Raw genomic sequence first — 13,170 nt, 5'->3', positions numbered from 1 at the left:
ATTAAGTAGACTTTACCCCAGAGATGCAGGGATGGTTCAATATACAAAAATTAGTAACTGTAATCCACCATATTAAAAAAAAACAAAAAGAAAATTAAAACCCACATTGTTATTTCAGTAGATGCAGAAAAGACCTTGGACAAAACTAAGCACCCTTTCATGATAAAAATTTGGGAGATATTAGGTATCCAACACATCATAAAGGCAGTTTACATCAAGCCCATAGCCAACAACAAATTAAATGGAGAGAAACTCAAAGTAATTCCATTAAAATCAAGAATAAGACAAGGCTGCCCACTCTTTCACTTATTCAATACAGTAGTTGAAGTTGAAGTTTTAGTTAGATAATAAAACAACAATAGATCAAGAAGATAGAAGTTGGAGACAAATATATGAAAGTATCATTATTTTCAGATGGTATGATAGCATATATAAGTGATCCTTAAAATTCTACTAGGTAATGTTTAACAATTAATGACTGCAGTGAAAGGGAAAATTAGTCTTCCTTAGGCATGCATAGCCTACTCAATTATCTAACATCAAGTGGTCATTCTTTAAATCATCTACATACAAGCAGGCACTAAACAGACTCAACAAGTTATGTTTATATTTTTATGTATTTGTGTGTATATAAAACAATAATAAAGGGAAAAGGCTATGAATTTGAGCAGAGTAATAAGTGGGTCCATGGTTGGGGTAGGAGGGAGGTGAAATGGGACTGTTTTCTGGAAGTAAAGAAAGAGAAGAAATGATGCATTTATACATTTTTTCTTTTTTAGATTATAAAATTTGTTACTTCCTTTTCTTCCTTCCTAATCTCCCATGTGTCCCCTCTCATTCTCCTTCAAATGTATAGCCTCTTGTTCACTGTTATCAGGTGAATACATGAATGTGTCTATGTATATGTAAATATTATATATCAACAAAATTAGACATATATTAATAAAATCAGAAATGTAACAGGTAATATAAACAGATACCAAAAAAATACATGGAATCAAAATAAGATATTTTTAAAATGTGTACTCCATTAAAAATTTTAAAATTAAAAGAAAATAGATATTTTTCCACACACACACAAATAGACATACAAACAGACAGATATAGTTTTAGGTGTAGATATAGATATAGATGATATAGATATACATCCTGTCTGGTTGATATAATGCTATATGTATGTATGTATGTATGTATGTATGTATGTATGTATGTATGAATGTTTTAAGAAATGACCATTTTGCACTAGACAACCAACAAGTGTTTTTCTTACAGAAGACCACCTTTTCTTCACCCTTCTTTCCTCTGTTTCATGTAGTTCTTTAGGTAGGGTTGAGGCTTTCTCCACTAACACCTCATGACCTTTCTGTATCCAGTTTGGCAAGTTCATTGGTATTATTTGATCAGCTCAAGTTTGGGCAGTCATGTTGCTGAGACTTTAAAGGTGTAATGTAAGGTATTATCAGGAAATAGAATCTCACAATAAACTCCCTGGTTCTCTGGCTCTTAAAATATGTCTTCAACAATAAACTCAGAGTCTTAGGTATGGGAGTATCTTGTAGATGCATTTATTATAACTGGGTACAAAAGCCACAATACAAAAATGAGAAGCAAACCAGGCTCTTACCCAACTACGATGCCTATGAACCAATCAACAACCATCCTGACACAATAACCCAACAGGTACAGTGTGTGACTTAGGCCATGAAAGATACCCTGGTTCTTGGTCAAGATAAGTGAAGCCACAGGAACAATAAGTGAGATGGTAGGAAGCTTCCTAATCTCCTGAAAATCAGGAATCTTCACTTTTCCATAAGCCTCACACTGCCCCTTGGGGTGTCAGCCACACTCCAAGTCCCTCCTCCACAGGTAGACATGATCACAGGTCACATAAGCTCTAGGCAGAAGCAGGACCACCCCAAATATGTAGACAAGGTCTTCCCAAGCCCTGAGGCCAAGCCAATAGGAAGTACTGGTTGTCAAGCTCAAACCACTTCAAGCTATATATATATATATATATATATATATATATATATATATATATATACATATATATATATATATATATATGTCTGTGTGTGTAAGTGTATATATATATATATGGAAGAATGTTGCTCAAGAGTTAATATATGTAAGAATAATTCCACTGCCTGAGAGTTTTTGTTTTAAGAACTGTTAACACTGCTGTTTGGGAAGAGATTTTTCTCTCCCAAAGCTTCTTGCACCCTGCACTGAAGCCTCTTACTGGCTTGGTTCAGCCTGGCACCCAGGGTAGCAAAGGAAACATGAATAAATTGAGCCCAGAAGCTGAAATGACCAATCCAATTTTCTTTTCTCTGCTCACCTGAGCTCCCATGATGCCAGACAGTACCAGCAGCGGAGGCCGCAGAGGTCACTCTCATCTCTGACCAGAGAGCTGTGTGGAACTTCTGCCCCAAGGTTCCACAGTACAGTAGTGCCACAAATATCCAACAACTCCCTAAATAGACTTAAGACCTTCAACAGAATGAATACCATGCCTTGTAGTGTTAATCTAGCAAACTACTCTGTGCTAGAAAAGTCATGCTATTAGCAGAGAATCTACAACCACTAATTTTCTAAACAAGTATAATCCCTACCAATAATATATAAACATTTTCCTCCTACTTTAATTATTTTTTGATTATTCTCCCATATATTATATTCTGATTACAATGTCCCCTTCCTCTTTTCCTCCCAGTCCCTTCTTCTGTCCCACTCCCTCCCTCCCTCCCCACCTCCCTTTTCCCCATCCACCTCTTTTTCCTTTCCCTCCCAAAAAATGAGCAGGCTTCCTAGGGACATCAACCAAACATGGCATATCAAGTTGCAATAAGTCTAGGAACCTTTCCTCAAATTAAGTATGGATGAGGCCACCTATTAGGAGGAGAAGAGTCCCCAAACCAGACGAAAGTATCAGAAACAATTCCCACTCTTTCTACTAAGAATTAAACAAAAACACCTAGTTGCACAATTTTAATGTATGTACAAAGGGCCTAGGTTAGACCTATTCAGGCTCCCCAAATGTCTGTGCAGGATGAGCCCCTGTGAGTCCAGATTAGATGATTCTGTGGGTTTTCTTATGGAATTCTTGGCCACCCATTTGGCTCCTACAATTCTTCTAAACATCTTTAACAGAAATTACCAAGTTTTGCCTCTAAGAATAATTGTTTTTATACTTATAGACAAGTTTAGTCCTGACTATTATCAGGGAAACTTTTCCTTACAACAGATGGAGACCACTACAGAATACAGCAATCAAAATTTAGACTTGTGGAACCCAGTCCAAAATCCACAAAACCAAAGCAACACCTAAGACTCAGAGAACATGTGGAAGAGGGGCAGAAACTTTTCTAGAACCAGAGGGTGAAGGACTTTGCATTGTGACACCCAGTAATACTAGAAGCTGCACCCAACATGACCACCAAGTGTGAGCTGAACAAGGATGATACCAATGAACAGCCTAACCTGGGGAAGTAAAGTTCATTAGACCTTGACCCTACACAAAGAACAATAGCAATGGAAGATATCTGGGAGCAAGAGAGGAAGGATCATACCAGTTGGTTTCCCATTGCCAAAGAGTTAAACTTGAAAACATACAAACCTGTAATATTATATAGACTAAACCTCTGAATTTAGAAATAAATGTATGTGTGTGGGGCATAGGTACCTTTTTTTATAGATCTATTTGTGTGTTTGCATGTGTATGTGTACTTTATAGTTATCACTTATCTGACATTTATCTACCTATTTATCTATAATATCTATCATATCTATTTATCTATCATTTATACCTATCAACTATATCTGCCTATCTATTTATTCATCTATCTAACTGTCCATTATCTATCTCTATATACACACATATGTAATAACAACTAGTAAGAAATAGGCCATGTGTTTCAAGGAGAGGCAAGGGCTTATGGGAGGATTTCTAGGAAGGAAAGGAAAGGAAGGAATGATATTAAATTATAATCTCAAAAAAATAAAAGGGAGATCATATTTTGTACTTGAAACATAGCTAACTATTCAGAGCTAATGAAGTCATGGTTTTTGGAGAAAAAGAAACTCATACACTAAGCCAGCATTATCCCTAACTTCAATTTATTAACATTTGTCCTTAGCCCACGGATAAATGTAATATTGACCACTCATCAAAGGAATTTCCCTTTGCAACAGATGAAGATTACTACAGAAAACCAAAACCAATCAATAACCATATTTGTTGAAACTAGTCCCAATGTAATTACATTTTAACTAAAATATCACTCTTTTTAAAGTAATAATTTTAAATATAATATAATTATATAACTCTCCCTTTTTTTAAGAAGAAAAGAATACACTTTAATTATAAGGGGGTGGGAAGAGCTATTTAAAATGCTGTAGAAATAAAATTTTAATGTAGTATAACTTGAAATTTTGAAAGACACTTTGCAAAGGTGGCCCTCCAGCATTCCTTGCCTACCATCAGTAACCAGGACAAAAATACATCCCTGAACTCAGCAGGACAGTCTTCATGCTTTATTCATTTATCCTTAGGAGATAACCATAGCTGAGTCATCAGGCAGAAAAGTGACTCACTAATTTTTGAGAGTGGAGACACACTGGGAATTTTTTCCTTTAAAATTCAAAGTACTTCCAATGGTAATAATAGCTCAATGGTATTTGTCAGTTGAAATAATCTAAAAACCAGAGATATAATTTGATTTGTGATTATAATAAAGAATGTTTGTAACAAAAATACCCTAAGACATTTTGCATGGTATATAAAATTGTGAAATACATAGACAAATTTAAAGGATTTATTCATTCATGCATAAGAATTCATAGTATTCTGTTCAGAATTTGGTATAAATCTGTGTCATATTCATTAGTGTTATTTAACCAAATTAGAAAAGTTTAAAATATTCACTTAAAGGCTTACCCCAAAGACAGATATGTTGTAAGAAGGAAAGAGAATCTTTCTATGCCACCAAAGAATTCATTTGTATTGATTTTCTTTCGTTGGCAATTACTGTATACTAAGCATAAAAAAGCTAACTTATTTGTAAACTGCACATTCTGTAATGAAAGCAAACCTACACACATCCACACTCATTCCTGCATGCACACTGAATCAGCCTGTATTGATCGTCTCTGTTTGAATTCCAAATATTACATCTAAGAATAAACTCTAATGATCTAAACCCGATGAGGCTCTTGAATAAATTATTCATTCTCTTATTTGTAATTATCAACATTATTACATCAATGAGTTATTGTCACAACAACAGTATATAAACCCTAAGTGAAGTGTCGGTCTTTTGTGAGAAAATTTATTTTAATAATATGAAATTCTAAGAATAGACAGATTGCTATTTTGCATTCATTCTTCCTCAGATGATGTCCTAGAATTGTTTTGAAGTTTTTCTTATTCTGTCAAGGGAGATAAATCTAGTAGTTCAATAGGAGCTAGGGAATCTCTCTGGTATCCCACTGACCTCTTCTTTACAGATGGCAAATGTGCAGGAGATATGGAAGCTACTCTTTCAAGGGAGTGGGCCTCTCGGGCATTGAACACAATCCTCCATGAGCTGACTTCCAGCTTCTTAGAAGGCTGTCAAGCCAGCTCTGAGTGACCCACTAGAACAGGTGGGCCTGAAAACTCAGGGGTAGGTTTTCCCATCCACATTGTTATTTCATAGCTAGACTAGGAGTCTAATAAATGAACCCTGAAATGGGGCTCAGGAGAATACCATCAAGTCTTAGCTTTACATTATCCACTGTGATTTATTGGTTATTTTATTAAAATAGTCCTACTTTGCATTGTCTATAGAAAGTTTAACAAGTGGTTTTTTTTTTTTTTTTTTTTTTGAAATATTCTTCTAGAACTAAGATTCTCATTTTAAATTACGTCTCAAGTTAAATTCTGGTATTCACTTACCCCTGCCTTAGAATTAAGGTCATAAGAACAGATAACAAAATGGAAATTCATGTACTTTTTCCAATACAGAGTAAAATATCACAAGCCTACAATTTTCAGAAAACTATTATTTTTATAATTCATCATTGAAATATGGTATCACTGACAGGATACTCACTTAAGAAGTGAAATATCTAATGAGTAATTTTTTTTTTGCTTCTTTAAAGTCATAATAGAGTGAAACTATAATTTTCTTCCTCATGCTATGCAAAGCTTAGATAGCCAGCCACCACCACGAACTGCAAGATCCTAACTACATTTTATAATTTTCCATCGTGTGCTTTGAAAGCTAAGTGAGCTCTCTCTGAATGATGGGCTTGATTTCAATTGCAGCTTTATCACCAGCCAGCTGGCTAGCCTTCAGCAATTAAATTCCAACCAATGACTATGAACTTCACGGGGAAAGGAAACCCTTCCCTTCTATACTGCGATATGTAAAATAGGCATTGGAACACTGTAAATGTTTGCTGAATGAATGACTCTCTCAGAGCCTCGGTTATTCATGATAGACAACAATAGCTTAGTGCAGTACTCTGCTCCACAATTAAGACAATAACCTACATGGAAGCCAGGAACAGAAGCTGAGACACACAATAGGCTTTCAAAGGAAAACAATGGGCCCAATGTAAAATAAAACCAAGTCACAAAAGAACACTTATCCTCCTACCAAAAATCTGCCTTAAGGTTTAATATTTATAAAATGCAACCAAGCATGGCAATATATAATCTGATATCAATTAAGTTTAGTTCAAGGGTGTAACAACCCTCGATGCTATACAGTATTTCTTTTGTCATTCTTGGTACTGCAGCGGTAATGATGACTATCATCTGAATCCACCGTGTTGCCACATCTCATTATATTAAATCTGTGTGAAAATCTCAGGAGATTACTACCAGTGACCGTAAACTTTTTTGAAAGATTTCTAGATCGCCAAGGTGAACTTCACATTTGTATCTGGATAACTAAATGGGCTTTGCCAACATTTGACTACTTGTGACCTCCAAAATGAGAACACTATGGAGTTCAGACATAAGCTAGTCAGTCTAAGCTTATTCATTTAAATGTGTAGACGAAACAGTAACTTTAAAATTAGATCTTACTTGGCATACGTTGCAGATTTGACCTAATGGTAATAATGGCTCCAATCACAAAATGACAAGCCAAGATTATCAGACAAAATATTTGTCTCATACCAATTGCTCAATCACACCTGAAACTGAGATACAAATGATGTTTTTTTTAACTTGTGTTACTTCTACTACTTAGTGTAATTCCACCACACTGCTACCTGCCTATCAACACGCTCTACAGAACCCTCCTGTCCACCCTACTATCAACAAGACCCAGGTTAAACTAGTCTTCTGGACATGTCTCTATTAAAGTCTGCAGACACATTGGATGAGTCTCTGGAATTTTTAATAGTCTTTCATCTGAACAACTCACTGATTTTTATTAAAAGATCCTTTATACAGAAAATTAGTTTTCAAAATTTTAAACACCTAAGCCTATTCCTTTTATTTTTTTCCCAGAAAAAAAAAATGAGAATACATTTTTTTGCACTAAAAATAAGAATGAAGGTTTTTCTTTGTCTTATAAAAAATACAAACAACAAGGAAATTGTCAGCTATGGTTACTGAATTATTAAGAATTAATTATGAATAATTCTTAATTAAGAATTATTAAGCAAACAAACGGCCAAGCTTACCAGTCTCTGAAGTCCGTACAGAGAACAATGAAGATGACTGATTGCCATGACCATGTCTGGTGTATGCGCGGACAGAAATATTATAGAGTGTGTACGGTGTCAGGTCATTTATAACTATGTCTGGGGTTGAGGTGTTCTTTACAGACAAGGTGTCTGCATTTTGGTAAAGCACCTCATAGGCAATAATGACCCCGTTAGGTTTTTCAGGTGGCGACCACTTCAACTTCAGTATACTTGGAGACACATCAGTTACTTTGACATCTTGAGGTGGTGATTCTGGCTCTGGGAAGAATAGAACAAAAGTTTAAAGCGTGTGCTTTTTCATGCTTCTTGGTTCAGACACTCAAGCAGGCATGAGGTAGAATAAGTAAGAGAATAATATCCTTTCCTTCCTTCCTTCCTTCCTTCCTTCCTTCCTTTTTTCCTTCCTTCTTTCCTTCCTTTCTTTATTCATTCCTTTCTTCCTTTTTAAATCTTAATAATACTTTATATTCTTACCATCTTCTGGAGTTCTCACAAAGATGTCATTTTCTTCTGACAGGGAACTTTCCCCAACATGAGTTGAAGCAGCAACCCTCATTTTGTATCTTGTATATTTCTTCAACCCTGTAAGACAATAGAACTATTGTTTAAAATCTCCAAAAATAGCATTCTCAGATTTGGGCCATTTACCATAGGGACAATATAAATATTTTACTGAAAGGACTGGCTGACTCTCAACTCAGGTCTCATACTCCTAGTCTCCCAAATTCTTTGAGATTTAAGGTTTTCCATGCAGATGCTATCAGTGATCTTCCCTGTAACGTAAAGGCAGTAACTAAAGCTGGAACAAAAGGGAAGTTTTGGCACATAGCAAGGAGAATTGGCACACACACCCTGTCAACTGAATTGTCTCAGCTGATTTTCAAGGGAGCTCATTCATTCAAGTCCTCAATAATAAATCATTTTCATTTACTAAGTTTAATATTGCTAAGGTTATGTAAATGTCTGTAAAGGCTTTGATAATATCCCTTTAAATTCATGTGAAGAGATATAGTTAACGAAACACATCGGGTTGTTATTTTCATAAACATTTCTAAGCTATCCAAGTAGCACATATCAACAAAATCTGGGATATGTCCTGTAGCATCAAAGATGTATAGAGTACACATTTTCCATCAGAAGAGTAGGAGTGTAAAAAGAAACACAACTTTTCCTTCTACCTGTGATGAGAAAGCTGTTATCTACAGTAGTCATCTGGAATGCTCTGCTTGTATCCAATTCCATGGCATAGATTGTATAATGAGTGATTTTCCCATTGGGATATTCTGGAGGATCCCAATATAGTAAAATAGATGAAGAACTAATATTTTTATAGTTTATAATTTGAATGGAGCTTGGCACTTGAAAAGAAGAATGAATAATTAATAGGAATAACAAAGCCAAAGTATTATTAGTCATATAAAAAATGCTTTCAAGCAATTGTTTCAAAGGAAATGCATTTGTACCTTGCTCACGTGTCCTAACAGTGAGAACTGTTGGTGGTCCTTCGCCCATGATGGTGAAAGCAGACACGCTAATCATGTGCTCAGTGAATGGTACAAGCCTTCTGATAACATAAGACAGCTGTTCAGTGGTGACGTCAGTCATATACTGATTCCTGGGAGTTACTATTTGAAATCAACAGGAGAAAAAGGGATGCTTGGTTGCACCATTAAAATTATTTTTTCTCAGAAAAACATATCAGGATATTATGCATAAATATCTTCATGTATTCTCATCTACAAAATAATAGATATATGACTCCTAATAAATATGAACATGTTATGAATTCTAGACTCCCCAATATCTATAAACATCTTGATATAGCTTTGTAGGTTCTCATTCAATGTTTTAAAACGCATTATCACTGTTTTGAGAAAAATATATAACAATCCAAGAAAGACCGACTGAGGGTTTTTGTTATTGCTGTTTTGCTTTTTTGGAAAGCAAACACTAGCCAACAATATAAGAAGAAAACATTGTAAGTCAGCACTAAACTTTAATGGCATAATTCAAGAAATGAGTATTTTATTTGGACTCAAAATTTATTGTACATTTATTAGCCCCAGTGATTGCTTAAAGCAAGCATTCTTGCTTGGTACTTAACTGACACATGCATGTACTTATAAAAAAAAGTCCAAGATATCTAGTTTATTTATAAATTTTGCCTATGAAATTTTAATGAGGAACTAAGGTAAATTTGAAATATATAGGGTAACAGCTGTGGTTCTTTTAGGTTTTAGTGCTACCCCTGTTGTCTTTGAAGAAGAGAAGATATGTTGACTGAAATTTCATTTTCCTTTACTAATTCTACCATGAGTAAAAGAGCAAAATATTTTTTATTTTGGAATGAGGCAAATACCAGATCATAGAATAGGCCACGAATTTAGAAACACTAGAGCCCTACATCATCTAACTCCATACCTTCAATGTGCCTTATATTACACTCTCCTTTTAGAAACAATAAGATTCACTGACCCTGAAGAGCAAGTGTGTGCACTAATGACATCACCACATACCAGGAACACCTACACCTGTTTATTGCACCATGCACTAGAGTTGTAACTTTCTGACCTATTTACCTTTAGTGACATTTGAAAACCTATTCGTCAACGGCTGCAGAGACTGTGCGGCCTGTAAAGGATTTGAAGATATGTTAATCCCTCCCCATCCCACCTGCTTTGGCAACTGTAATAACTGATTGTCTATGCTGCTCTGCTAGAGACTCTAGGGTGCTACTTTCTCTAGGAAGAAGGTCAAATGGGTTAGAAAGGGCCAGCCACTGCTTGTGTGGCATTTCCATTTGTTTCACGAGGGTATCCGACAGTTAAAAAGAAATATCTGACTCTAGCCCATGGAACATTAATAACATGGTTGAACTCTCGGCTTGGGTTCATACCTCTGCTAGATATTGGTTTCAATGTGCGTTGGAGAGAATTAACATTTTACCTACCAACTGGTGAACTTGGATCTTCAGCTCTAGTCCGGGCAGGAAAGTCGTTGTGTAGATGGCTATTGTATATGAATGAAGCCAGGGAGTGCAGGTCTGAAGACATCTCTCCTGAGCTCTCATAGAATCCTATCATTGGGTCTACTAGGTTCATTATTTCTGGAGACATAGGGTTGCTTATATACTGTAATGAAAAGCCAATATTGAAAAAGAATGAAACTCAATCATTGCTTCGTGATTTAAAAATGTGTCGCTTTGGAATTATGTGTTTTAAAAGAAAATAACATTTCTATAACTATTGTGTTCTTTGCTTTCCAAGATTTTTGTTCTTAAACTGAAACCCTGCATATGGTAGCATAATGTGATCACTCTGGTGCTTATTAGATTGATACTTTATTTTGGGAAAAAAAAAGAGGCATTCTTTTCAGACTTGTATTACTTTCTTCAGGGATAATTAGATATTTTCATGCAAAGGTTTCATACCAAAATACTTTTAAGTTCTCATTCCACAAATATTCTGAGCCTATTATTAAAATGAGTTTTGTTTCCTTCTCTAAACATCCTCACTTGTATATGCCTCATGAGTTTCTGCTAACAGTGACATTATAATTTATTTTTAACGAAATAAATTACAGACAAAAAAGGTAATAGGATTGCAAGCAGGGTTTAGAGCACACATGTCTACAGTTCTAAGGTATATTGTCAGTAGCTGTCCTTGTTTACATCCTACAATGGAATGCACACATGCCAAATCCACCATGGCAACAGAAACTGATATGAGACTATTAAGTATAGATTGCAGTTGTATGTTGTAAGATGGGCGCAGAATTAGCTTTATGTCGCTTTCCTTCCTGGATCCAAACCCAGTATAACAGACCAAAATAGAATACAGAAAATATGCTTTTGTCAAATGTCTGAATAAAACATTAAATCAATTTTAACCACTACTTAAAAAGAATTGACTCAAGATGATTAAGAGTCAAAGAGACACATGGACTTTGGATTCTATTTTGAGCGTACTGGCCAACTTAGTCATTAGAGATGAGCAGGAACATTTGGCTATGGTGTAGATTAGATGATACCAAGACAATATCCATAATTTTTCTAGTTGTAGCCATGGGGTTATTTTATGGATGAAATGTCCATTCTTTAGAGATTCAGGCTAGGTAGGCATACAAGAGCAAGTACGATATGCAGTCAGGAGCTCATTTTGAAATTGTTGGCTGCAACAGTGAGAACAAACAGGGAGCACTCATAATGATAATACTTGCTGAATCCAGGTTGCGTTGATGGGGTTTTACCATGATTTTTTTTCTCCACTTCTATGCCTCTTCAATATTTCCCAAAATTATATATATTTTTAAAAAGTAGTTTTTAAAATCTTATTTTTAGTGAACATTTTAAGTTCTGCTTCCAAACTCACTTGTTTATTACTAAGTAAATACTCTTATGCTTTCAAAATTAATAACAAATCAATTGTTTGTGCTCTGATGATTTCTATATACTCTGAAATCTGCCTCTAATTTACCTTACATGCTTCGAGTTGCCTTTACTGCTGGAGCTAAAACTGGGATTTCTTCTTGCTATCATTAATGTGTTCAGTATTTTTCAAGTAATAGTAACAGTAGATGCTCAGGGGAAAAAGATTCAGAAAGTAAAAAGAAAAAAAATTGCAGTAGTTCAATTAATTTAAATATTTACAAAACATTATTTAAATGGCAACTTTTCTAAGAACTTAAAGATGGGGAAATGATTTAAGAGAACTTCCAGCCTCCCAAATAGCATTACTGAAATTAATAAAATCATGCAGAAGCTAAAGATGACTGAGAAAGTAAAATGTTTATTGGACAACAATGAGGCCGAGACATCAGATCTCTCTAGCATGTATAGAAATGTCAGGCAGCATGGTAGCCTGCCTGCAGATTCAGTGCTCAGAAGGTCAAGGAAATCCTCAGAACATGACACCTCACTAGACTAGCTTTCTAAGTGGGCACTGGGTTCATTTCAAAGATGTCACCTCAATACAAAAAGTGGAAAGAGACTGAGAGGATGTCTACCATCAACAAGCTTTCAAACATACACATGCTCCCCCACACACGTGAGCGCATGCATTCATACACGCACATGCAGAACAAAAACAGTACTTATGAGACAAGTGGGTTTAGATCATTTACTGATAGGCCAAAACTGAGAGTCAGGGTTCATGGGAAAGACCCACTCTCAAAAGTAAGGCATCTGCACATTGACCTCTGATATCAACCTCCAAATGAACATAAATGGGAAGATTTACCCATAGCAGACACACACACACACACACACACACACACACACACACACACACAAATCATCATCACCATCACCACTACCACAACCACAACCACCACCACCATCATCTTTAATCTTGACCACAAAAAAAGTATTTGGGGGAAAATAGAAGATACCCGTGAGACACTTACATTAGCTAAAGAACCTGGTCAAGAGAACATGGACCAAGACAAAGTAAAGATTTTCTGTCT

At 35.5% G+C, this 13,170-nt stretch overlaps 1 protein-coding gene across 1 annotated transcript in view; it reads right to left on the bottom strand.

The window, feature by feature from the left end:
• PTPRQ (protein tyrosine phosphatase receptor type Q) overlaps window positions 1-13,170 on the bottom strand; it is a gene marked incomplete at its 3' end in the record, with an annotated part of 172,944 nt that overhangs the window by 134,747 nt on the left and 25,027 nt on the right. Inside the window, exons 10-14 of the mRNA XM_080935336.1 lie at window positions 10,658-10,838; window positions 9,171-9,332; window positions 8,886-9,065; window positions 8,182-8,289; window positions 7,684-7,965 (exon numbers count right to left, since the gene is read on the bottom strand). Coding sequence (XP_080791462.1) covers window positions 7,684-7,965; window positions 8,182-8,289; window positions 8,886-9,065; window positions 9,171-9,332; window positions 10,658-10,838 — 913 coding nt within the window. The remainder of the gene's footprint in view (window positions 1-7,683; window positions 7,966-8,181; window positions 8,290-8,885; window positions 9,066-9,170; window positions 9,333-10,657; window positions 10,839-13,170) is intronic.

The sequence above is a fragment of the Micromys minutus genome (assembly GCF_963924665.1).
Source record: "Micromys minutus genome assembly, chromosome: 22".
In the NCBI taxonomy this organism is placed as follows: Eukaryota; Metazoa; Chordata; class Mammalia; order Rodentia; family Muridae; genus Micromys; species Micromys minutus.
This window is presented reverse-complemented; position numbering and strand designations above follow the sequence as displayed.